General features: G+C 48.8%; 3 protein-coding genes and 1 long non-coding RNA gene across 7 annotated transcripts in view; 2 read left to right on the forward strand and 2 right to left on the reverse strand.

The window, feature by feature from the left end:
• LOC132451680 (uncharacterized) overlaps positions 1-596 on the forward strand; it is a 1,277-nt gene extending 681 nt beyond the window's left edge. The window contains exon 3 of the long non-coding RNA XR_009524182.1: positions 86-596. This is a non-coding gene — a long non-coding RNA (uncharacterized LOC132451680). The remainder of the gene's footprint in view (positions 1-85) is intronic.
• A 3,499-nt stretch (positions 597-4,095) lies between these two features.
• smarcc1b (SWI/SNF related, matrix associated, actin dependent regulator of chromatin, subfamily c, member 1b) lies at positions 4,096-15,026 on the reverse strand. 2 transcript variants are annotated; one of them, XM_060043575.1, is made up of 27 exons: positions 14,779-15,026; positions 14,314-14,433; positions 14,115-14,200; positions 13,885-13,966; positions 13,681-13,773; positions 13,517-13,589; positions 13,224-13,293; positions 13,064-13,139; positions 12,434-12,559; positions 12,203-12,285; positions 11,985-12,091; positions 11,776-11,835; positions 11,568-11,596; positions 11,308-11,423; positions 10,946-11,017; positions 10,467-10,580; positions 9,922-10,075; positions 9,537-9,647; positions 9,383-9,442; positions 8,526-8,784; positions 8,192-8,254; positions 7,781-7,821; positions 7,552-7,666; positions 7,143-7,273; positions 5,348-5,482; positions 4,996-5,128; positions 4,096-4,731 (listed from the first exon to the last, which is right to left on the reverse strand). In XM_060043575.1, exons 1-27 carry the CDS (start codon positions 14,953-14,955, stop codon positions 4,637-4,639), a joined length of 2,781 nt encoding a protein of 926 aa, XP_059899558.1. In that variant the 5' UTR covers positions 14,956-15,026; the 3' UTR covers positions 4,096-4,636. The 2 variants fall into 2 exon arrangements, with proteins under 2 accessions (XP_059899558.1, XP_059899560.1); XM_060043577.1 differs by having other exon boundaries at positions 7,552-7,651; positions 7,775-7,821.
• Positions 15,027-15,281: 255 nt separating this feature from the next.
• aste1b (asteroid homolog 1b) lies at positions 15,282-19,944 on the forward strand. 2 transcript variants are annotated; one of them, XM_060043578.1, is made up of 7 exons: positions 15,282-15,523; positions 15,713-15,963; positions 16,055-16,321; positions 16,503-17,584; positions 17,729-17,960; positions 18,074-18,266; positions 18,536-19,944. In XM_060043578.1, the coding sequence occupies exons 2-7, from the start codon at positions 15,726-15,728 to the stop codon at positions 18,813-18,815; spliced, it is 2,292 nt and encodes a 763-aa protein (XP_059899561.1). In that variant the 5' UTR covers positions 15,282-15,523; positions 15,713-15,725; the 3' UTR covers positions 18,816-19,944. The 2 variants fall into 2 exon arrangements, with proteins under 2 accessions (XP_059899561.1, XP_059899562.1); XM_060043579.1 differs by lacking the exon at positions 15,282-15,523 and having other exon boundaries at positions 15,827-15,963; positions 16,189-16,321.
• Positions 19,945-19,965: 21 nt separating this feature from the next.
• Positions 19,966-25,923, reverse strand: klhl7 (kelch-like family member 7). Of its 2 annotated transcripts, XM_060043581.1 has the most exons (13): positions 25,782-25,923; positions 25,462-25,564; positions 25,234-25,267; positions 25,019-25,112; positions 24,352-24,476; positions 23,479-23,654; positions 22,879-23,053; positions 22,394-22,536; positions 21,915-22,155; positions 21,294-21,495; positions 20,840-20,937; positions 20,438-20,621; positions 19,966-20,180 (listed from the first exon to the last, which is right to left on the reverse strand). In XM_060043581.1, exons 2-13 carry the CDS (start codon positions 25,516-25,518, stop codon positions 19,967-19,969), a joined length of 1,743 nt encoding a protein of 580 aa, XP_059899564.1. In that variant the 5' UTR covers positions 25,519-25,564; positions 25,782-25,923; the 3' UTR covers position 19,966. The 2 variants fall into 2 exon arrangements, with proteins under 2 accessions (XP_059899564.1, XP_059899563.1); XM_060043580.1 differs by lacking the exon at positions 25,234-25,267 and having other exon boundaries at positions 25,782-25,917.
• Positions 25,924-26,028: the final 105 nt, after the last annotated feature.

Consider the following 26,028-nt stretch of genomic DNA (forward strand, 5'->3'; position numbering starts at 1 on the left):
CATTCACAGTATCATAAAGAAGTTATATTATTATATTACAAATTTGCCTTTCACTAATTTGTTATAAATGGTTTCATTTTTACAGTCCAGTCAGTCGAAACATCAATGAAGGGAATGTTCCTCATCCTCAACCCCATCTATTCACCATCCAATAATAATATAAACATTATTATAAGAAGGGAGAGCTTTTGCCATTGCAGCAACATACATTCATTATTACACAATCAAAAGAAAATCTAAATTTGGCCTGCTGCCTTGATTTTTTATTGAATGAGTTTTGATTAGAAAAAATGTAGGCTAGCATCTGTTATTATTCACCGTTGATTGATTTTGAAATATTCCTACATGTTTAATAATTAGGTGTATAATGAGGTATTTTTCTCCTATCTTTAACTTTTGCTCTTATTCAATTGAAAAGCCATCTGAATGAATTGTATGTGTTCTTAGCTGAAAATGAATCACATGGATAAATGAATTAATCTCTAAAATATCCAATAGATAAGTCGCTAAAAATAATTGTTTGTGGCACCCGGTAAATTTTTGTCTATTTGCTATGCTTTGCTGTGTAATATACAATAAAATTTTAAAAGACCAATGAAGATTTCATTATTTCTTCTGAGACAAAACTGAACGAAAAAGAATAAGAAAAAACGAAAGCAAAAGCAAACTTCACTCATAGATATGAGTGAAGTCTGCCATTGCTTTCGTTTGGAATTTTGTTTCATAAATCAAAAGTAAAGAGTTTTTTTTATCAAAACATGATATATCTTTCAAGTTATATTGTGCAAAATCACTCAAAGCACATCTTTAAACTTAATTCATGAACATATTACATCAATAATTCACATTACAGAGGAAGGCGATACTTAGCCATTTACAGGACAACTTGGCTCTGGAAGACTTTACATATTCATGTCTGGCCCCTCACAAAGAAATGACCCGTCATGGAAGTTGTGGAAATAAATAGGCTTCCTTACTGAACCATCATGTCACTCCAGAGGAAGGCGGCCCTACACACATGTCAATGTGTTGAATATGTTTTTCAAGCAACAAACGGTGCCAGGAAGGAAATGTTAACATTAAAAGTTAACTAAGTGTTAACTATAGTAAAGATTTGTTAGAATAATTGAGATAAGGGCTTGACTTGGTTAGCTTTTAGGAATGGCCCCAATGAGTTTGAAGATGTAGTCTCACATTTGTGTGTTTAGGAGCCTGACACTTTGAATGATGAAATTGTGAAACTGCCCTATGATTTCAAATGAATCCTTATTGAGCTGCAAGATAATTAGCAAACTGATATAGTTAACAGGAATGAGTTTTTCCCTATAGGAAATTGGCAAACAGAAACCAAAAGTAAAACCAGCAGGAACAGTGTGAATAAACCGATTATCTTACAGTTACGTGAGGGTACTGGGGATACTGCAGGTGGTAGGTCGATATTCTTCTTGCAAGACAGCTGCCCCTCACAGTGACCCCCCCCCCCCACCAGCTGGCCCTCCCAGTGACCACCCCACCACCAGCTGGCCCTCCCAGTGACCACCCCACCACCAGCTGGCCCTCCCAGCGACCACCCCACCACCAGCTGGCCCTCCCAGTGACCACCCCACCACCAGCTGGCCCTCCCAGTGACCCCCCCCCACCAGCTGGCCCTCCCAGTGACCCCCCCACCAGCTGGCCCTCCCAGTGACCCCCCCACCAGCTGGTCCTCCCAGTGACCCCCCCACCAGTTGGCCCATCCAGTGACCCCCCCACCAGCTGGTCCTCCCAGTGACCCCCCCACCAGCTGCAACGACCATCCCTCACCCTGACTTCTCCGCCAGGACCCGGCCGGCGTTGCAAGAACTCCTTCAGCGGAGGAGTGACGGTCTCTTCTCCACCCGGAAACAGCCACCGGAGGAGCCGCTGAACCCTGACATGACAACATCACCAAACATCTTCACAGAGAGGACCAGCACTGCACCCAGACCACCTCGGTGCACCATGAGATTGACACTGGTGACGCGCACCCCGTCCGTCTCCGTGCTCGTCGTCTGCCCTCAGGGCGGAGTGAGCAGGTGCTGAGCAGAAGAGCCTGAAGATGGCGGAGGCGTGATTCATCAAGCCCTTCAGTAGTCCTCTGGCTGCACCGGCTATTCTGGGCCGCAAGATAGACAGAAGCGTGCGTTTCTGCGTGGACAACCGCTGGCTGAATGCTGTTACCCATAAGGACTCTGACCCGCTTCCTCGTATTGACGATGCCGTGGACGACATCACCGGGCGCAGGTGGTTCAGCTCGCTGGACCTCTGTAACAGGGACAGGAGGTTCAGCTGGACCTCTGTAACAGGGACAGGAGGTTCAGCTGGACCTCTGTAACAGGGACAGGAGGTTCAGCTGGACCTCTGTAACAGGGGCAGGAGGTTCAGCTGGACCTCTGTAACAGGGACAGGAGGTTCAGCTGGACCTCTGTAACAGGGACAGGAGGTTCAGCTGGACCTCTGTAACAGGGACAGGAGGTTCAGCTGGACCTCTGTAACGGGGACTATCAGGAGGTTCAGCTGGACCTCTGTAACAGGGGCAGGAGGTTCAGCTGGACCTCTGTAACAGGGACAGGAGGTTCAGCTGGACCTCTGTAACGGGGACTATCAGGAGGTTCAGCTGGACCTCTGTTACGGGGACAGGAGGTTCAGCTGGACCTCTGTAACGGGGACAGGAGGTTCAGCTGGACCTCTGTAACGGGGACTATCAGGAGGTTCAGCTGGACCTCTGTAACGGGGACAGGAGGTTCAGCTGGACCTCTGTAACGGGGACTATCAGGAGGTTCAGCTGGACCTCTGTAACGGGGACAGGAGGTTCAGCTGGACCTCTGTAACGGGGACTATCAGGAGGTTCAGCTGGACCTCTGTAACGGGGACTATCAGGAGGTTCAGCTGGACCTCTGTAACGGGGACTATCAGGAGGTTCAGCTGGACCTCTGTAACGGGGACTATCAGGAGGTTCAGCTGGACCTCTGTAACGGGGACAGGAGGTTCAGCTGGACCTCTGTAACAGGGACAGGAGGTTCAGCTGGACCTCTGTAACGGGGGCCGGAGGTTCAGCTGGACCTCTGTAACAGGGACTATCAGGAGGTTCAGCTGGACCTCTGTAACGGGGACTATCAGATGGCACTCGCTGCGGGGGCTCGGCATTTACAGCCATCTCCATATGCCAAGGGCTGTTGTAATTCAAGGTCATGCCCCTTGGCCTCTGCGATGCCCCTTCAGTTGATGGAGATGGTCCTCGTCAAATGTTGATGCATTGTTTCTCCATCAACTCCTCGCCCATGCCGCAGACTTTGAGGAGGCCCTGGCCAGCATTGGTCAGGGGGTTAGAGCCATTCCCCAAGCTGGCCTTCGCCTCAAACCTGGAAAGTGCCACTTGCTTGAGAAATAATCTTCTTGGGCCATGTCGTCAGTGGGGAGGGGGTGGTCAGCATGGTCACATGAGAAAACGCCACAGGGCTTCCGCTTACAGGTGTCTTTAACTGATGAAGTGCTTGTCTTGTGACAATGACCCATCACACTTATTGCAGTCAATTTATTTTATATTAGGACAAAAGCCAATATCGTATATAGGAATGATTAGATTAGGATACATTTATTATATGTTTGGTCTCAATAGCTCATTGGGGGCAATATATTTCCGATCACTCGTTTTGTCTTTCCGAGTACCACATGATGTCCTCGACATTCGATAAATAACTTATTGATTATCACTTGTCTAATAGTAGGAAATATTTGTAAATGTCCAGATGATGATACCAATGATACCAATCAGCTATAAAGTTGTCCCATTTCAGCTATTATGTTGTGCAATCGAATATTAACCTGAAATCACAGCAATGTGCCTCTTTCTAAACCTTCATTGGTCTTTTTAAATGAGTCTTATATAGTTACAGGAACGAATGAATACACACAAATCTAGTGGTTCAGAACTCTAGCCACACTCTACGTACGATCCACTCATAAATCATTTTCTTTTCCTTGAGTTCTCCTACATCTTTAGTTGGTGACTTGGCTAACGAACCAAACCCCATTCTCACACACACTTCAAATGATAATCATTGGCACAAACAGAAATTGGTTTCATATAAAACAATTTTAATGAGGGGAGCTGATTGTTAGTTCTTCTCCACCGCCCTGCCTCTCCACAGAAATGTTTAGCACTTATCAGTCAAAACACAAACCCAAAAATTCTGCCAGTGAAAATGTGTGGGTTTCTGATCCCCAGCTGTGGCGTCCTTATTCTCACAATGGCAGGCTGTAAAGTTGAGTGCACTGCCCCCTTGTGAGCGCTTGCGGCAATGCGTCGTTCTACTAATTGAAGATCTTCCCAAATGTGTGGCCAGATTCTGTCGTTCTCTACCAACAGTCTGGACAGCTATGTAACAGTACAGAGACAAAAAAATACAAATAAATGGGCAACACATCTTCACACACCCACATCTATATACACAACTTCAGAAATCACCACAAAACCAGACAAAATGGTCAGATGTATCAAAAACAGCCTCTGTTCTGCCCGGTTCAGTTCACAGGAGAGGTGGCGGAGGTGGAAGGTCGGGGTTAAAAAGCCGAAGGCGCCGTTTAAAAACCTATGAAGACTCAGGAGAGGAGACCCCTAACCACACATGCCGTTGGGGGCCCCTGGCTGCCGGGGACCTGTTGGCTGGCTGTTCCCCCCGCCTGGCATCATCCTACCGGGCACAGACAAGCCTGAGAGAGGAGGAGGGGGAGGAGGGGAATCCAGTGTCAATCACTTAGCCTTCAGTGGTGTGATCCCGCCCCAAGGATGAATACTGACCATTTCCTAACTATTGAGTCAATCAGCAGAGCCTTAAAAGCAAAGTGCCTCGCAGTGACTTCAGATAACGTCACCAAGGACCAGGTGTGCGTCCAAGCGTGTCGATCAACGATGACTTCAAATAAAGGATTGAACCCGGTGGCCTCAGTGCGTGCGTGAGTGTGTGTCATCCCCACCCGAGTGCTGCATGGTGAACCCGGGCTGCGCCGGTGTCTCCCTCTGCTGGCGGACCCTCAGCTCTGCGTGCTTCAGCTGCTCGGCGTGGAAGGTCTGCCTCTCCGATAGCAGCTGCTGCCGCTGCTGCTCCAACTGCACAGCGCACACAGGGGGAGTGGTCAATGCTCATCGGTGAGTTTGACACACACACACACACACTTAAACCTTATTTATTGTCTGCGATAATGAACCGCGCAAGACGACGCAAAACATTCACGGCCTGCCCGTCACAAGTTGTGATTTAGGAGAACATGGCGGAGGACTGGAGCGCGGCGGACGCGTGCGGGCCGGGGGCGAGCGCTCGGTACTCACCGCCTCCTTCTCGCGGTCCATGATGGTCTCCAGCTCCTCAAAGTGCCTCAGCTTGATCTCCAGCTTCTTCATCTGCGTCTCCACCAGCAGCGCCACCAGGGACTTGATCTTACGCTCCTCCACCGCCGCCAGGTGCTGGCACGCACGCACACACACGCACACGCACACACACACACGCACACACACACACACACACACACACACACACACACACACACACACACACACAGGGTGTCCTTCAATAGGGAGAGCTTAACCCTGACCGCTCGCGATGGCCTGCTTTGCTATTGCCAATTTGATTTGATTTGATTCAACTTTATTGTCACTAGCAGAGTAAGTATAGATACAAAACTAATGAAATGCAGTTGACATCAAACCAGAAGTGCAAAAGAAGCATTTAAATACCAAAAAGTTAGCCGTTTAAAAAGTCCAGTGCTAGACAGTGCAGTTCAGTGCAGTAATGAGTGTAAACAGTTATACAGTGCAAGGCAGTAAAATGTAAACAGGTTGAACATTGCATAAAGTGAGATGCAACAGCTATGCCATTTAAAACCATTTAAAAGTCCAGTGCTATACGGGGGGTGGGGGTTTGTTCAGCAGTGTTACAGCCTCCGGAAAGAAACTATTCTTGTGCCTGCTGGTGCGGGAGCGCAGGCTCCTGTATCGCTTGCCAGATGGGAGAAGGGTGAAAAGTCCATGGTTTGGGTGGGTGTTATCCTTGACAATGGATTTGGCTTTGTTTAAGCAGCGGTCATGGTATATGTTGTGAATGGGGGGGAGTGGACAGCCAATAGTCCTCTGGGCAGAGTTGACTACTCTTTGTAGTGACTTGCGGTCGGCAGCGTTGCAGTTGCCGTACCATACAGAGAGGCAATTTGTAAGTATGCTCTCAGTGGTACAGCGGTAGAAGTCTGATAGAATCCTAGGGCAAAGCTTTGCTTTCTTGAGGGTCCGTAGGAAGTGAAGGCGCTGAATGCGCCTTCTTCACCAGACTGGAGGAGTTGAGGGACCAAGAAAGATTTTTTGTGATGTGGACCCCAAGGAACTTGTAGCTAGACACACGCTCCACCTCAGCACCGCTGATATGGAGGGGGGTGTGTGCCCTGCTCCTGGTTCTCCTGAAGTCCACAATAATCTCCTTGGTCTTCTTGGTGTTGAGTTCCAGGTTATTGTTTTTACACCACGTAGTTAGATGTTGAACCTCATCCCTATATGCAATTGACAGTACATTTATACCATCTGATTGTTTGAATACTAGTATTTTTCAATAACGGGACACCTCTGCCTTTCAACTGTTCCCAATCAATGCATTACAAATCCAACATTAACAACACCGGGCAAATAATACTGTCGACCAGCAATTAGTATTTGCAAACACAGAAAACATATGCTCAAGGCGTATATTTTACCGAGGCCGATTGTGAGAGTAAAAGAAAAAATAAGTTACAGTGGCGGTCATTGTTACAAATGCCATTTAGTGGATGAATAAATAAAATGACATTGCATTCCATTAAGGGGATGCTTTCATCTCACAACCCCCAATGCTGGGAGGCCCCAGTGGGAATCTAACTGCCATCTCTGACACACTTATTGCCAAACTGAGCTTCACTGGACCATCAATTATAGTCCCCATTATGTCAACGTCTTGTCAACAAGGCAAGGGATTTGAGGAGTAGAGGTTATGAAGAGGGCAAACGATTTATCCAGCACTGACCAGAGGATGATAGATCAAGTATAAAAAATACCATCAACACCGTTCTCTGTGATAGGTCGGTGTGGAGAAGGGGGGCCTTACCTTGGCCTTGGTGGCTGCCGACGATAGGGCGGCCGCTGCTGCCGTGGCAACGCTGCTCTCCACCAGCTCCAGCTCCATCCCTCCACTCTGCTGGAGGCCCTCCCCACCCCTGTCTTCATCATCCCCCCTGTCTGGTGCACAGCAAGGGGGGGGGGGGGCATGAAGGAATACAGGACAAACAGAAAGAGATACAAATTAAGAGAGTGAGAAAGAGATACAAATTAAGAGATACAAATTAAGAGAGAGAGAGAGAGAGAGAGAGAGAGAGAGAGAGAGAGAGAGAGAGAGAGAGAGAGAGAGAGAGAGAGAGATTGATGGACAGAGAGAGAATAAGAGAGATTCCAGTAAATAGACTGTGAGGCGATATAGAGGGCAGAGACATGCAGTTCTGACACACGCACACACGCACCATCTCTCTCCTCCGGGAGTATGCTGTTGGCATTCTCGGTCTTCACCCGGCTGTCCTCGGCAGGCCCCCCGCTGGGCTCGCCCTTCAGCCCGTCTGGTGCCTGGGGAAACACAGCGTCAGGCGCGGCCGCGTCCAGCCCTCCAACGGCTGGTTGGAGGGTCACTCAGCCCTCCAACCAGCCGTGGCTCAGCTGCTACCATGTCCTGTTGTGTTGACTGCTTACCTGAAGGGCGTTGGGGCGGATATCCTTCTTCTCACCGTCCAGAGGTTCTAAGAGAGAGAGAGAGACAGAGACAGAGAGACAGGAGAGACAGAGAGACAGGAGAGAGAGAGAGAGACAGGAGAGAGAGAGAGACATGAGAAAGAGAGAGACAGGAGGGAGAGAGAGAGAGTAGCTATGGGTTAATGCTTGCTTTAGAACCAAAAGAAGATGAACCCATGAACAAATGTACAGAGAACCTAGTAACACATTTCATTTTTAAAATACTTAAAATTAATTAATTTGTTTAAATCACGATTACATTTTGACTGATGTGAATCGGCTTTTGTTTATAACATAACGGTTAATATTAATATCTGTTGTATAATAATAATAATGATAGGTATGGATCCGTTCCATCGTTTGCGGTACCGGCTCTACCTGTCTTGTCGAGCTGGATGGCGGCTTTCTCCACGGACTCTTCCTGCACTCTGGAGAACTCCTCTGTACACACACCAGGGAATCAGACCGTTAGAAACACACACGTTCTGTAGTAGATACCCTCCATACTACCACACACATACATTGTCTGTCAACCCACACACGGGGTCACTCTCACACACGCAAACAGGCGGGCTCTCACACACACACACACACACACACACACACACACACACACACACACACACACACACACACACACACACACACACACACACACACACACACACACACACACACACACACACACACACACACACACACACACACACACCTAGAGCGGCCCGGGCTGCAGCCGATGCCACGCGGGGGTCCACCACGGACGCCAGGAAGGCCACCGTGCTCATGACGGGGTTCTCCGATTGGCTGAAGGGCACGGGCTGGAAGGCCAGGGGCCCCAGCGAGGCGGAGGAGTCCTCCAGGTAGGGGTCCTCGATGGGCAGCCGCAGGAAGTGCAGGATGCACTCGTCCTGGGTCCTGGAGCCCACGTGCTCCGACACCTTGTTCCAGTCGTCCCGGTACACCTCCAGGGCCTGGGAGGATAGGGGGGGTTACTCTGTGGTCCTCACCGCCAATCCACCCCATGGGACGGACACACAAGAGATACCTGGGTCCTCCAATGAAGGGTCCCTCTGTGGCAACGCATTAGAAGGAGGGAACTGGTCACTCTGCATAGCCACCCCCTCCCACCCCTCCTACTCACTGTATGTTGTACGTCCTGGCACTTAATGTACGCACTTATTGTATGTTGTACATCCTGGCACTTTTTACGCACTTATTGTATGTCAAACTTAGTTATAGTACTTAGCATTGTGTAGCATCTTATCCTAGCTATCTTTGTTGTATACAGAGTATGGGTAAAACTTGCGACTGTTAGTGCTTGGCACTGTTCTCTCTCTGTTAAAAATGTAAATGTCATTCCAGGTTTTGTAATCGATAAGGTAACCAGCATGTTGGATAGTTAAAAAAAGTTAGAATAAGGGTAGAATATGCGAGTACAAGGTATACATGTGTGTGCTGCTGCAGAGTGCCATTTAAAGATGAACGGGTCACATGGGGAGATCTGGATTGAGATGGCGCCACAGTGTGGGACCAAAAACAAAGATGTCAATGGGACAGGAAGGAGCTCACCTCTAGTAACAAGAGGGTCTCTTGCTCGGCCCATTCCCTTCCTGCGCTCGCTCCTTTACTCTGAAGTACAGAGAGAAGACAGAAGGTGCGGTTAGCATTTTTTTGGGGAAATAAATACATTTTATTTCATAATGTGGGAGCCCCGGTGTGGCACCTTAGGGTGCTTCCGGGCGTAGATGTCGTTGCGGAGGCCAAAGTTCTGGCTGTCGGTGGGCTTATCTTTGATCCTCTCTGGGAAGAAGAGCATATGCTGGGAGGCTGAGACCTAAGAGAGAGACACAGAGAGAGACAGACAGAGAGAGACAGAGACAGACAGAGAGAGAGAGACAGAGACAGAGAGAGAGAGAGAGACCGACACAGATAGTGACAGAGAGATGAAAGGGAGAGAGTTGAAAGAGACACAGAGACAGAGAGAAGGAGTCGGAGAGAGAGAGAGAGAGAAGAATTATTATTATTATATTATAAGAAAAAATCCAGTCAAAGATAAAGCAGAAAGAACCCTTCAAGCCGAGGCCGAGGTCAGGGGGGCGAGGCCGTGCCTGCAGGGGCTTGTGCTGCAGCGGGGCCAGGCCGGAGGGCGTGTCCGACAGCACGTTGAAGTGGGGGGTGGGCGGGGGCCCCATGGGGAGGGGTCTGCTCTCGGCGTCCACCTGGTAGTTGATCAAGCCCCACTGTTCCAACAGGGAGTGGACCCTGCACACACACACACACACACACACACACACACACACACACACACACACACACACACACACACACACACACACACACACACACACACACACACACACACTTAAGCTGCCGCGTAACCGACTATACATACTGCATCTTCTTAAATGATATTGATATGATAGACGTATGATATGTTATGGTATTCGCAACTGATCCTCAACCGCAGAGTGCGCCACACATTTCTGTAGCCAATGACATAAATACACAAGTACAGAGGTTCTACACACCCCGTCTCCACAACTTAATTAACTTCATATACTGTACATACTACTGTATCCTCTTTAAATTCATGACACACATTGAAAGACACACACACACACACACACACACACACATACACACACACACACACCTCATGACGCCACAGACGTCCCCGGTGAGGCTGCGTCTGCAGGAGGTGGAGCTGAGGTACTCCTGGGGGTTCAGGCGGTAGGTGTCCGTCATGAAGTTGCGGTAGGCCAGGTAGCTGTGTGTGGGGGTGAGATAGTGTTACAACCGGGAGAGGACAGTATGGGAGAGGGGAGACGGGTGCTACAGGGAGGGCTGGGAGGGGACAGTGTGGGAGAGGGGAGACGGGTGCTACAGGGAGGGCTGGGAGGGGACAGTGTGGGAGAGGGGAGACGGGTGCTACAGGGAGGGCTGGGAGAGGACAGTGTGGGAGAGGGGAGAGGGGTGCTATAGGGAGGGCTGGGAGAGGACAGTGTGGGAGAGGGGAGACGGGTGCTATAGGGAGGGCTGGGAGAGGACAGTGTGGGAGAGGGGTGCTATAGGGAGGGCTGGGAGAGGACAGTGTGGGAGAGGGGTGCTATAGGGAGGGCTGGGAGCGCTCACATCTCAGGGGACTTGGACTTGTTCTTGCCGTTGAAGAACTCTGGGAGAGCTCGTTTCTCGATCTGGTGGACACTGGGGGAGATCAGAGACGGAGACGGTTAGTGACTGTAAGATCAGACGCCCCTTTACTAAGAACTTGGATTTTTAAATCTGCAATTGAAGTCATATTTTCCAAAAGAATGAAGTTGGGTTACTAAATGATAATTATATATTTAAATAAGCACATATACTTAAATATACTACCAATTAGTGTATCAAAAGTCATTTTCAGTACTATCATTATCCTGAATGTAAAAACAGATCTACACTCTAAACTCTCCGGTCCTTTGATTCCATGATCCAGACGAGGGCGGTCCACTGACCTGTTGTAGTTGAACCAGGAGGTGTAGCTCGGGATGATGATGTGGTGCGTCTGCTCAGGGATGTTGTCTTCAACGTCCGAAAGGTGGGACACGTCTGCTCGACCATCCTCGTCCTCCTGCACACATACGTCAACAACAACAACAACCACCATCAATAACACAAGCATCATCATCATCATCATCATCATCAACAAATGTAAAAAATAAACACAAAGATAGATTTTTATTCTTTATTAAATGTCATCATAATATCTCCTTACCCGTCCAGGGAAGTCATCGTCCAGCTCATCTGAGAGGGAGCAGGCAGACAGAAGGAGCCATAATGAATATATCTGACCGCATACTGATGAATGTTAACCATCACCTGCCCTGGACCACAGTCTTCATTAAACATCCAACAGCTGTTAGCAACCACCCCGTATCTACATCCTGAACACAGACAATGTGCATTTTCCTTCCATCTCTCACCCAGGTCGGCCATTGTCCCTCCTTTCACAGGCGTGTTCTCACTGTCTTTCTTGAAGTTCACTATGGAGGCAAGAGAATAGAAGGTTTTGAGACTAATACCCCCAAAAAAATACACAAGAAACACAGGAGGCAACGGCGGACGGAGGAGAAGAGCGGCTTGGACAGAACAGAGAACAGAGAAAAGAGTTCTTTAGGGGGGGCTGACTCACCGTTCTTGGGCAGGACCACCTCCTCCATGTTGGGCACAGGAGTGGGGTCCTCCATGTCTTTGGTCAGATCTTCCTCTGGCACCGCCTCCTGTGGCCCATGCCGCCGTCTGCACAAACACACGTAAATATTGCTTCCAAGGGGACGGAGGGAATTTTAGAAGCAATGCTTACGATCACATTGTTTCTGCCACTGTGACGAAGTGATCGCCATCTCTCACCCCTTCTTTCCTTTCTTCCTTCCTTCAGAGGAGGAAGGAGAGGGGGAGCGACGTCTCTTCTTGAGGGGGGTTAACTTCTGATCCTTTCGGGGAAGGGAGGGAAAACAGGTATTTTATTACATTTATAATCATGCTAATTTATTTTCCTATTATGTCTGGTCAACAGTTTCATCGGGATGCCTTTATACACAAGGCTGGTTCAGAGAAGATCCTCAACCGCCTCGAACCCACCTGCTCCTCCCGGAGGTGGAGCCTCTGTCGGAAGATGATGGGGGCGTGTCTCTCGTTCACATGGTAGTCCTCCTCGTTCATCCACTCGTTGTAAACGTCTGTGTCCAAAACCCAGCGTGTACTGACCTAGAAGGACGCACACACACAAACACGCAGACTTTGAAATCACCTAGCTACTACATGCTACGGTAGATCAATATTTTAACAGCAGCACAACGTTTGATGTTAAAATGCAGTGTACTTCAGAAACCTGTGTACTATTAACTCTGTTATGACATTCAGCGTAAGGCATCTTGCAAGCTTCCTACAGGTTAACAGTGAACCCAGTGTGTATAGACTGGGAGTCAAACACTCGGACCACTATACAACATTTACATTTAGGGGATTTTGTTGACACTTTAATCCAAAGCGCCTTTCATTCAACCATGCAAGGGGACAGCCAGCTCGGGACAGCAGTCAGGGTTAGGCGCCTTGCTCAGGGACACCTCGACACTCGCTAGGAGGAGCCGGGGATCGAACTAGCAACCTTCCGGTGACCAGTCAACCTGCTCTACCTCCTGACCTACTGCCTTCCCCATGCAGAGGGGGGTATTGTGTGTTGATGGTGAGTGTAGTGGTGATTGGGCTCACCCTCCAGGGTTTCTCGGACTGCGGCTGCTCTTCGACCTCCTTCTCCACCTCACCCAGGGGCAGCCAGCTGTCATAGCTGTTAAATGGGGACACAGGTTACCCATGATCACAACACATTTCACAGTGTACCCATGCGTGTATGTATGTGTGTACACATTACCTATCAGGGTTCATTCCCCAGTGCACCAGGATATGTGTGTCTCTCTTCATGATCGGACGCATCCATTCACCTATGAGGAAACATTTCAAGAGCTTCTATAAAAACGCTTAATTTACATTTACTTTTAGGGGATTTTGCTGACGCGTTTATCCAAAGCGACCATTCAAACACACATTCACACAGCGACGGAGGAGGCAACCACGCAGGACTACTGTCGCGAGCTACTGTCGCCTTCATCCACATGCAACCTGACATACACACGTTAAAGCATGAACCCGGAGTTGTGACCGTACCTTCGTCTGTTGATGATGGTGTTGATGGGTAAAGGTGATGACTGGCAAGCGCTCGGTCCTCGGTTACTGAGCCCTGAAGCGGGATTTTTTCTTGTTAGTATGACGGATTGGGGCAATGAGAGGGGGCACACGCCATCATTGAACCCAAGTCAGCATCAACTAACCTGATGCTTGATGATGACGTTACTCAGCCTGCTGGCCAGCTCCTGGTCCAACGCGGTGTCCAGGTAAACCACAGGCCGTGCCAGGCAGTTGTTCTGTCCAGATCAACGAAAACACTGTTTAACCTCATGTAAGGAGGCTGGGCTCATGCAAACTAATCCAGGTGAATTGTAGACTCATGTTGACAGCTTGTGTTGTTGTGTCACCTGAACCAATGCCCTCTCCATGGTGCTGAACATCTCCACGTTGCGCTCTGTCCGTGACGAATTCTGCAGGTCAAAGCGCCGCCTGACAGGGAAGAGGGAGAATAAACAAAAAGACGAGAAGTACACAACATAATTCATGTTTGTGTGGTGCAGGTGTAAGCGTAAAGGTCAGTGAGCATCGTCAGTACTGAATACAATAAAGAATATGGATCTGAAGGTTAACTACTTACCAGCCCTGCTCAGCCTTAAATTTGTAGGCACAACCAAGTATGTGACAGAGCCCGCCCCCTGGTCGGAGGTCAAGAAAGCATTGTGCCTGAGAAGAAATAATCGGATCATCACTAGTATACAGAAGTTATAATGAATGAATTAATGAATGAATAAATAAACAAATACTAGAACATGCTCAGGGTGTAATCGGAGACTCACGGGCAGCTTTGTTAGAGCAGGGCTTGTAGCATGCCTTCCAAAGGTCTCCTCGTGGAACTGGAGAAGTTGTAAGGTCACTGCAGACAGAGACTGACAGGACGGAGCATCCACCAGCACGTACTAAAGATACACAGATACAAATGCATGTTGTTCATGGGACATGTGTCAAAGATGATTATATGTATGCGTGCTACTTTCGATGGACATGCAAACATTGATGTCATTAAAATATTTCCTTTATTTTAGGTTAGCATTGATTAGCAGATCTACATTTAACATCTACAATCACCTTCCAGTGACGTAGGCAATAACCAATTATCACTCGGTGCAACCAGCAAGTAACCAACGTCATGCAGCCTTCTAATAACGTGTAACTTCTTGGGAGGCAGTGTTTGTTTACAGTCGTGCAGTACACACTGGTTCATAGCAGGGGGCGGCTAGGCAGCTAGCTCCCGGGCTACCTACCTTTTTGTAATGCTTCCCGATCCACTGTCTTACGTTGTCCAATTGGATCAAAGTGTCCGGGCTTTCCCAGAACCTAGCAGATATAATCCCTTCTTTTTTTCGGTTTGCATTCGCTCCTGTGCCAGACTGACTCGTCCCCGCCATCACCAAGTTAGATCCTCCAGACATTGTAGCCATAAGAAATTACAGCCGTCCTCGATTGGCAAGACAAAACTGGCTAGCCCGCCGCTTGCTAGCTGGTGCGTAGTCGAGCCACGTTCTCGCGAGACGGGTTTTGGATTTCAAAATAACAGTATCCCCAAAATCAAGGAAGGGTTTGCCATGAAGGGTGTGTCATGATGATGGATTGTAAGTATTCAAAGTGTTGATTGATAAAAAATATACTTGATTACTATAGTAAATACATTTGTGAGAAAATATTGATTTACAAATGTTTTTATTCTTACAGTTCTAACTTTACTTTGAAGGGACATAAGTGAGGAAGTTGTAATACAAAATGTCATAGACCAATGTAAACATAAGCAGAAACAGAAACCCAAAGGGAGGGACAGTTATGGGAGGCAGAGTAGCTGATTTAAACAAATATCAAACATTTTCTCTTTTCATATGCTCCTATCATACGCTAAAATATTCAATTATAAACATGCAGTAATGTACTTTGAGATCGTGTGTCTGCAAGTTTCCGCCCATGATATTACATGTGGTAGATTTTCCATTTCAAGTCAGGGGAAAGGGTATTTTCCAGGTCAGTAGATCTACTTCCCCATTTATCGCTGCACCCATCTTTTGTCGCGTTAGGAAGAATCATGGGGGCACACATGCTATAAAACGGAGCATGGTGTGCTCTAACGTTGCGGTCCTGCAAGGGAAGCCAAATACCTAGTGCCCATGTGCACCACTGCTAATAATAACTGTTCCTATTTTATGTTTCTAGAACGGGTGATCACATGGGCGTGCATGGCCTAACCACCTACGTGGAGGGGAACAAGCAGTTCTTCCAGGACGTAAAGTTGAGAGACAGCGTCTTGATCATCGATGGCTGCAGTCTGTATTTTCGCCTTTACTTTAACCATAGCTTGGACCAGCAGCACGGGGGCGACTATGATGCCTTCTCCACTCTGCTTCACCAGTTCTTCTCAGCCTTAGCGGCTTGCAACATCCAACCCTTTGTGGTGTTGGATGGAGGTAGGAACCAGTAGCCAGTTACATCAAATCACATATATTTACCCACAAACATATTTAAGGTTCTACATTTTAGCGTTCATGACTTTTTCAGGTATGGATCCTAGTGACAAAAAATTCTCTACACTGCGAGCGCGTCTGCAGTCCAAGATCAAGGAGGCAGACTGTCTCTCCCACGGTCGCCACGGATCCGTTCTCCCCTACTTGACTAGGGATGTCTTCATTCAGGTCCTCACCCAGAGGGGTGTTCCTTTGGTCCAGTGCCCGGCCGAAGCCGATTGGGAGATTGCCTGCTTGGCCCACCAATGGAACTGCCCGGTTCTGACCAATGACAGTGACTTTTTTATTTTCGACCTGCCTGGTGAGTAGTGGCAGAATGTAGGCCTAACAACCAATGTTGGCCTTATGTTATATTAAAACATATTCAACTGTATATGGAAAAACCATTATCTATTGTTTTTCATGTTTTATGGGACACAAAACAATGTTTTTCATAATGTCACCCTGTACCATAGACGTGTATCCCTATTCCTCACTTTCAGGTGGCTACCTGCCTTTTCGCTTCTTCAACTGGACCAACGTCAACGGTAGATCTCCTCACCAGTGGATCTCCACGCGCTGCTACACCACCCAGCTGCTGTGCCGCTGTTTCCGAGGCCTGAACCACCAGCTGCTGCCGCTGTGTGCCGTGCTGAGTGGGAACGACTATGGCACACCCAGATGCGCCGAGACGCTCTTCGCCATGCTGGATCTGAGTGGGTTGGACGGCACGAAAGGTGGCAGGTGGCCGGGGAAGCCGTCTTCGACCCGCATCGAAGGCCTCCTCTGCTGGCTCTCTTCTTTTCCAGGCCCGAGAGAGGCCCTGGGAGAGATCAGCAGACTACTGGGGGAATCGGGGAGACCTGGAGACGGAGGAGGGGGTAGGAAGCAGGAGACCACCATGGGTCAAGCTAGCTCCCGGCTGTGGACTGCCATGCAGGAGTACTGCATTCAAACCGAGAGCTCCCTTGCCGCGTGGTTCTCTGGAGGAAAGATCGCTCCAGGTGCCATGGCGACTCTGACCGCTCCTCTGCCAGAGTGCCTGGGCTTGGCGGCGGCTGGTGGGCTCTTGTCCCCCTCGGTGTGGGATGTGGTGGTGATGCGCAGAGTCTTGCTCTATCCACAGGTGGAGAATAGCAAGCAAGCGAGCTGCCACGACTGCTCCCGAGCCATACGCCAGGCCATATATGGGCTGTTGCTTCGGAGGACGGCTCAGAAGGGAGCAGACACCTCGGACCCAGGAAGAGGCGGTCAGATGGTTGTAGGCCCGGGAGGTATTGCCCTAGCTCAGAAAAGTCCCGGCCAGGGTGATAGAGGTGGGACAGGGAGAGGTCGTAGAGAACGTGGTAGAGGTGGAGGTGGAGGTGGAGGTAGGGTTCAGGACCACGGTTCACAGGAACAGAAGAGTGTAGCTAAAGATGGAGTGGACGGCGGGCAGGGCAGCAGTGGGGGAATGGCTCTGGCCGAGGGCTCTACTGCCCCCATCTGTGTGGAGGAGTATAACCGGCAGCATCTTAACCTTAAGAGGAACCAGGTGGAGCTACTACCATCTAGTCAGGCCTTGCCTCTTGATTCCCTTGTCCAGGTAACCATAGCAACAAAGTGATCCTTACATATAACATGGCTCATTTTGATTCATAATCATTTGACTGATTTGTTGGTCCAGTTTGCCCAAATGTTGCCTTTATTTATTCTAGAACACTGGTGATAACCTTTATGTCCCTTTCAGGCTCCATTGCCAGTTCGAAGAAAATTCCTTCTGGATATCCTTGGGGTCAATGATTCTGCCTTGGCCTCTGTTTCACCAAATCTCTGGCTGGCAGTGGGAGCAACCATGTTCTGGTTTCGAGAGGCCAGTCCGTCTCCCTCACTGCCCCAGCTTCAAGCTCTGATTCTGGGCATGGTCCACGGAGAAGTGGCCTGCAACAACCAACCTGGAGCCATTGCCAACCAGTTTTCAAGTAAGTCTTTATCTTGAGTCAGAGTTCCTGTGTTCAGCAACACATCAGACTTATCTGGCTCTGATGAAGAGTCACTCAGTTCATTCATGTTTTCCACTGTGTCTTGCCACCAGTCCCTCAGTTGAACTGGGCATCAGAGCGAGGCGTCTGGGGGCGTCTGGACAGGCTGCGCGTGAGGCCAGGGGAGAGGCGGGGCTTAGATATCGGAGCAGCTCATGGTTACTGCCAATGGCAGGCTTGCCTCTGGAGCGCGTCATGCCTCAATCACCTGTTGTTGCAGCCCCTTCCCCAGGCCCATATGACTTGGTGAGACACTCACACTGGTACAGTATTCGGTTTCAGAAGCTTATAAAATCTGTGTTATGCCTCCGAAGCGATGATGTAATGTTAGGCCTTGCCTGAAGGACAAGCCTGGTTGTCCTCATTGGAGATTATGAGTACGATTCAATATGAATATACCAGGGTGATGGGAAGACGTGTTCATTGACTAGACCCATCTGGGGAGTGGGGGTTAACTGTAACTGCTTGTTCCAATACATATTTGACAGCCCCTGGTGACTTCGCATGTCTCCCAGGTTGTTCAGCGGTTCGCTGGTGCACGGCCTGCTCAAGAATCTGAGCGCAGGCCGATCTACTGAATCCCTACTGGGTGAAGGTCCCCTCTCCGGGAAGCTCTACTGTACTCTGCTGGACGCAGTGAGGAACTGCAGCTCTATAACGCCGGAATCGTCAGGTGGAGGGGCGAAGAGAAACCGGAGGCGACGTGGAGGAAGGGGCAGAGGCGGAGGAGGCGAAGGGGAGACAGACTTAAGCAACAGGTTTGCTTTCTTGATGACCGAGGAAGATTTTGAATAGGTGTTCTGGAATAGGTAGGTCGGCTACTCGGTTTAGCTCAGGAGGTAGAGCAGTTGCCTGGTAACCGAATGCCCTAATTGTTATCGTGTTCTGAAAGAGAGAATTTTGTACCCCGAGCTGAACATGTTTTTAAGAGGCAGAACATTCCAATGTTTTTATAATGCTATGCTAAGGATTTCCCGTAACAGTACGTCCTGCTTTTCATCTTTAAAAGGTGCTGCGCTATAGCAGTTTGGTCTGCTATTTGCTTTCAGGCAGCATTCATTTCAAAGTCATGGTGAAGTCACGATCTTCATAACAACACGTTCTTTCTGAATCTTTACCTTATCATGGCATATGTCTCAGAAGACATAATAAAAATAAAAGTATGAAATGATATACATATATACTTGGAAAAGGGATGATCAATTGCATTTACTCAAGTTTCATTGCAGCTATTGTGCTACCGAACACCTTATGAGAAGTAATTTTAGCTTTGACAGACTTAAGGTAAAGTGGTGCTTTTTTTAACCCAAACAAAAACAATTAATACATTTTAACGTGATATCTTTGCGTGTTTTGTGTCTGCCTTAGACATTTCTTCAACAAAAACACTTCCATTGTTTGTATCTTAAATGTTTTTAATAAAAAAATCTATTGTGCAGCAATCTGTTAAAAAACAGGTCTCCCTCACACCATCACACCATCCATCCCTCCCTCCCGTTTTGGTTAGAAGGGTGTAGGAATGCACTTTGAAGATACTGCCAAATAACCCAAAAAAACGTGAAACCATGAAAATATAATATTCCGCAAGCCTTACAATGAATCCTGACGACGATTATATATATATATAATACAACCAAAAAGCAGCAAACAGCACATTCACAGCTGAGTTTACATGACTTATAAAAGGACAAAATGGTTCAATACCAATAAAGTTATAATCAAAAAGGAAAATGTAATGCCTAATTCAGTTTAATCAGTCCAAAAAAAAAAATAGTTAAAATAACGATTTACATGTTTCCAAAGTACTTCCCTCATGTGAGTTAAAACAAGGATCATAAAGGAGAAGCCGCACCCCTCAGTACCCTGACACCACACCACCGTGATTCACTAACTGACACACTCTGGAAAACGACATTAATCCAAATCATGCTTTGAAAAAGGTGTCGCTAACGTAGTGCACGAGTGGCCCCGGGGTTGGGCGTCCTCTCCTCAGATGAGAATGAGGACGATGCTGCCGGGGGAGCGGGGGCCTTGGCACCAGCGTGGGTCTGGGAGTCTACGAGGTCCATGTCCTCTTCTTCGTTCACTCCGCACGTGTCCACCACGCAGATGAGGCAGCTGGTGACGGGGAACGCCCGCACCGTGGTGTACGTCTCCCACCTGGACGGACACACACACACACACTTAGTACAACTTATCTTACTGTTGAATAAACGGCTGTGATGGGGATTAGGCCATCCATATGTAATGGATAGATCTGCATACCAGTTTGCACAGTCCACTGGGTATGCGGGGGGGACCCTCCCACACGTCAAATGTGTCTTAGCATACTCTTAAGTCCTTATTCCTCTCTGTGGCATTTACAATTCCTGGTGACTAAGATTGTAGTGGAGTGGATCCCGTCGGCGTCCTCTCACCTGTCGGTCTCGGTGTGGTACTCCAGGACGTGCCCGAGCCGCCCCACCCCTTGGAAGCCCGCCAGGACGTAGATGATGTCGCCCACCGCCGCGCACTTGACCGTCAGACCCCGCCAGGGCATGGGCGCGGCGGCGCGCCACTCGTTGCTGGCGATGTCGTAGTACTCCACCGAGTCCAGCCCGCCTGGGGACACGTCAGCCGCGAGGCGAGACACACATGCATGGACCCATTCCATATTCAACCAACGCACAGGTTCTTTACCGCGATCGACCTCTACAGTGACCACCGATAGGCAGCGGCCGCTATGTTCCGCCCTACTGTTAAGTCTGTTTACCATCATTGAACCGTGTTTCCTATCGGCTGTTGAACACTTGATGAAGTCAGGTGGTTATGGTTCTTACCCACGGCTCCCTGGCCTCCGATGGCATAGAGGCGGTGGTTGACCACCACCAGGCCGTGGTTCTTCCTGGACTCTCTCATCCCACACAGCTCCCTCCATCTGAGGGGAGACGGGGGAGAAATTCAGGTAAATGTCAAACAAGAGGGAGGGAGGTGCTAGTGGTTTTCCTCAAGGATGCATACAGCAACGTGGCTGTCCTTCGGGATCAAACCCAGAACCTTTTCACCTCACTATCCTACTCCGCCCAGAAATTAATTATATTCTCCTTATGAAGAAATCATGATCGATGCAATTTATATTTGTACTTGTTCTGCTTGTTGTTGCAATGGATCTCCCACTGATATCGACATGATCAAACATGGAGAGGTAACCGAGGACTGAGGGAGCACGAGGGAGGTATGAACGGATCAGCCAATCAAATGCACCCGTCATCGGCGAGCACCACCGTCACTCACTGCTGCGTGCTGGGGTCGTACACCTCGCAGTTGTTGAGCACACGGCCCGAGACGTTGTTGCCCATGGTGCCGCCGCAGACGTAGATGAGGCCGCTGGCCTCGGCCGAGCCGTGGCTGCAGCGCGCCATCAGCATGCTGGCCTTCACCTTCCACGTCTCGGTGCGCGTGTCGTAGCACTCAAACAGGTCCAGCGCCGAGCTGCCTGCCGCGGGGGAGGGAGAGACGTCAGGGCGTGGTATGACACGGCGTTAGGTGTGTTCCTTACAAGGGCTGGAGCGACCACACTGAACCGCAGTATTATTGCTGTTGCATCATAGTGACATCATTTGATTACGTTGAGTTGTTGTGAATTCCCGGCCATCTGCGATGGCTTGATCCCCTAATTGAACACAGAATTTGAACACACTTTTCTCAAATTAGAAAGGGATGACTGGATGAGACAAAGACCACGCGACCATGAATACATAGACAAAATTCAAAGGAAGCTGTGTACTTTAAATGGGTGTATTTACTGCATCCACCTGTTCACACTAACAAAAACAATGGCACCCTTTGTTCCGGAGGGAGGGTTTTGTCCAACGGAAGAAACCATCAAATGAAAGCCGGTCCCGTGGAGCTCACCCACTTCGGAGCCTCCAGAGGTGTAGATCTTGCCCTGGGAGGCGCAGGCGGCCAGGCTGTCCCGTGACGTGGGCGGCCCCAGCTTGGAGTACCAGCTGTCCTTCAGCACGTTGTAGCAGTCCATCCTCTTGATGGGGAAGAGCTGCGAGCCGCCCAGGATGTAGACCACGTTGTCCCAGAACACCACCGTGGCGTCGCGGCGCTTCTCAAACGGGCACCGTATGTCTGTCCAGCTCGAGTCCTGGCCGAAGACACACAGACAGAGACACACACATCGTCAATGGCGGCCATTTTCAAAAGGACCTTATCTGGCCCTTACACTAGCAACACTGGTTCCGTAGAATTGTCCATTGACCACCAGTATTTACAACAGTATAGTACAGAACAGTGGGATGGACAAAATCTACTAACACAATGCAATAGGATGACACGGGTTTTAAAATCCAAAGTGAGTGAGTTAGTACGGTGTGTGCCGCTACCTTGGGGTTGAAGTAGCGGCAGGACTGCGGCTGCGAGCCCCCGAACAGGGCGATGCGGTAGTCGTGTTTCTTGCGCCGCGACCGGCTGCTCTCTCCCAGGTCCTCCCGGTCCTCCAGGGACAGCAGGTGGTAACGCATCCCGCCTAGGGAATCACGCCACGACGGGGAGCGGCGGGGACGTCAACAGGAGGCATAGGACATCATCACAGCGTCATTCCCACTCCAATACATTCATTATCATTTGGTAGGGGCTTTGATCAAGGATTTCATCATTGAGAGGTTAGGCATCTTGCTCAAGGACGGCCAAGGGTAAACTGCGGTTGATGGGGTTCAAACCCGGAACCTTTCTCTATCCGTTTCAAACCCCCCCACCAACCAACCTCACTACCTCGTCCCCGTCATACAGCTTGGATTGACAAAGTTCTCAAAATTAAATATTGTTCATTTGCATGGAGCGTGTGTGCACGTGAAAGTGTGTGACTCACCGATGACCATCTTCAGGCACTGAGGGTTGTCCTGGATGAGCGGCTCCGCCTGCACCGTCTTGGACAGGAAGGTCTTGGAGACGAGTGGGAAGCGCACGCAGCCCAGCACCTCCACCATGTGACGCTGCCTGTTGCACGCGTCGTACTTCAGCCAGCGCATCGCCGCGTCGTAGATCTGCACGCATGCAGAACACGCGCCCGCACACACACGCGCCCGCACACACACACACACACACACACACACACACACACACACACACACACACACACACACACACACACACACACACACACACACACACACACACACACACACACACACACACACACACGTTGTACGCCATTCTATTCATTGCACTAAAACATCTACATGAATTTGGTTGATGATCATCCTTTGGTTTATTCTCTCTAAGAGATTAAATATACACACAGTACAGCCTGTATGTGGTATGCTCTAAATTTCAAACATTTCAATATGTTTATTGAAATGTTTGAAATTTGTTACGTGAATGTGTGTGTGCATGCATGTCATTGTCTGTATGTGTAGGTATCTGCAGGCGTGTGTCCGTGCATGCGCGTGTGTGTGTGCATGTGCGTCACCTGCGCCTCGGCGCGCACGGTGAGCTGGTCCTGGTGCAGCAGGTGGGTGAGCTGCGCCACGTCCAGCTGCAGGAACTCGTCCAGCTTGTAGACCTCCGTGAAGTGGATCTGCACAAAGTCCTCCGCCGCCCCCTTCAGGTCGGGGCAGTCCATGCACTCCGCTAGGGCAGAGATACCTGCCACAAGGGAGGGAGGGAGGGGGACCAGGTCAAACAAGCCCTCACCCGCGGCAACAGGGACCCACCAAATTCGGAAGAATTTACTTATCATCGGGGGAGTTGGATATCAGATCATAGGTTGATTTAACCAGAGCCCCAACCTAAATAATAGAGGTGATAAAGGCGCTATACGGGAGAGTCTCAAAACTTTCTAAACGTTGTACTGCCCACCCCTGCACTGAAGTACAACTTCACCTCATTGACACCTCAGAAAACGACTTGCTACTATTCAAACACATGAAATTAGGACAATTAATGTTTCAAAGGTTCAGTCCAATTTTGGAGTCTACCTTTATACTGGGCTACATAAGGCCTAAAAAAATATTTTGTTTGGTTCCGGTTTCCGACCGACCCTGTCAATTTATGTGCGACCCAAATTATTTTATGAGGTTTAAAAAAATATATATATGTATTTATTTTTTTATTTATTTTATGCAAACTATAATCACGTTTTGGTACAGCACCTCTTCATTCTGTACAAGGATGAGCGAATTTTCTCGTTTTTAAATGAAAACAACCTACCTATCATTCGCTGCCGCTGGAAAAAAATAAATAAAAAAATAAAATAAATTCCCTACCTACCCATGACCTCAACTGACAACCAACAGGCCTAACCATCCCTGGACTCCACTCACTCACTCACTCACTCTCTCACCTAAGCAGTTTGTGGCGTCGACCTGTCCTTTGAGGAACTCCATACACATCTTCTTCACCGGCTCAATCTGGTACTGGTTGGCTGCATCCAGCAGGGACTGGACGTTACTGCTGTTTACAGAGATCCTAACACACACACACACACACACACACACACACACACACACACACACACACACACACACACACACACACACACACACACACACACACACACACACACACACACACACACACACACACACACGAGAAGGTTGGGTTTAAATGTTAGAATAAAAACTCTTAGCACAGGGGCATTTCTTTAGTCCAGAGTTGCCCTGAAAGCTAACTTGTTGTTATTGCTAATGTTAAATTGAGAACCAACTTGAAGATATGAACTAACAAAGCATTCGCTGAACTGATAACCGTGAGCGTATTGCTATAGCTCCTTTGTTCCTATTCTCATTAGTCTCTTTGAAAAAGAAAACTGCCAGTGTGGGGTGAACTGCCTTCTATAAGATAAACATCCCAGCAAGGGTTAAAAATACCATTTTAGCTGATGTATTCCCACCAACATATATAAAGCAGAAACTGGTCTTCCGGGTCATCCGCTGCCATTATGAACTGTATGCATACAACCGCGGTAACAATACATCTTGCAGCTCAACACCTGCGGTCTCGCCTCTTACCGGGCTGTGTAGACAAACTCCACCAGCATCTCAATGATCTCCGGCTCTGCGCTGCGCAGCTCCACCTCTTTGGACAGGGACTCGAGCATGCTGGCTGGTGGAGGAAAGACAGGTTGAAGGGATATGACCCCAACATGCAGCGTTGTGTGTGTGTGTGTGTGTGTGTGTGTGTGTGTGTGTGTGTGTGTGTGTGTGTGTGTGTGTGTGGCCCTGACCTTCCGTCAGGGCCATGGAGCCAATAGTTGAAGGCTATAAGGAGGGAACAAACAGAAACATTTTAAAACCCTAATTTAAAATGTGGGTCTTTAAGAACATGTAATATATGTGTGTGTGTGTGTGTGTGTGTGTGTGTGTGTGTGTGTGTGTGTGTGTGTGTGTGTGTGTGTGTGTGTGTGTGTGTGTGTGTGTGTGTGTGTGTGTGTGTGTGTGTGTGTGTGGCTTACTGGTGAACATGAGGTTGAAGTAGTGGCTGGCAGCAGCAAGCACAACTCTATGAGCATGGAAATGTTTTCCCTGAACGACCAGGATCACATCACAGAGGGTACCCTTTTGAGAAAATGTAAATGGTTTATTGAGTTTAGCACAATCAAGCATATATGTGGCTGACACACACACACACACACACACACACACACACACACACACACACACACACACACACACACACACACACACACACACACACACACACACACACACACACACACACACACACACACACACACACACACACACACACACACACACACACACACACACAAACCTGCTTTCTCAGGTTGTTCATAACTCCCAGCATGCTAGAAAGCTGCCTGTACTCCTCTTTGATTGCACATTTCCTCTCGTTTTTCTTCCTGGTGCACGAAGCTTTCTGTGGAGAAGCCACCGCCCCCGTCATTTCGAGCTGGATTCGGCAAAGTGGAAAACGGTGGAAAACGGTCGTGTTCACACCAACCAATGTAGATATCTGTAGTTGTTGAGTTTGAACCGAAAACAACTCAGCAACGCCTGCA

This window comes from Gadus macrocephalus, chromosome 22, assembly GCF_031168955.1.
Source record: "Gadus macrocephalus chromosome 22, ASM3116895v1".
NCBI classification, from domain to species: Eukaryota; Metazoa; Chordata; class Actinopteri; order Gadiformes; family Gadidae; genus Gadus; species Gadus macrocephalus.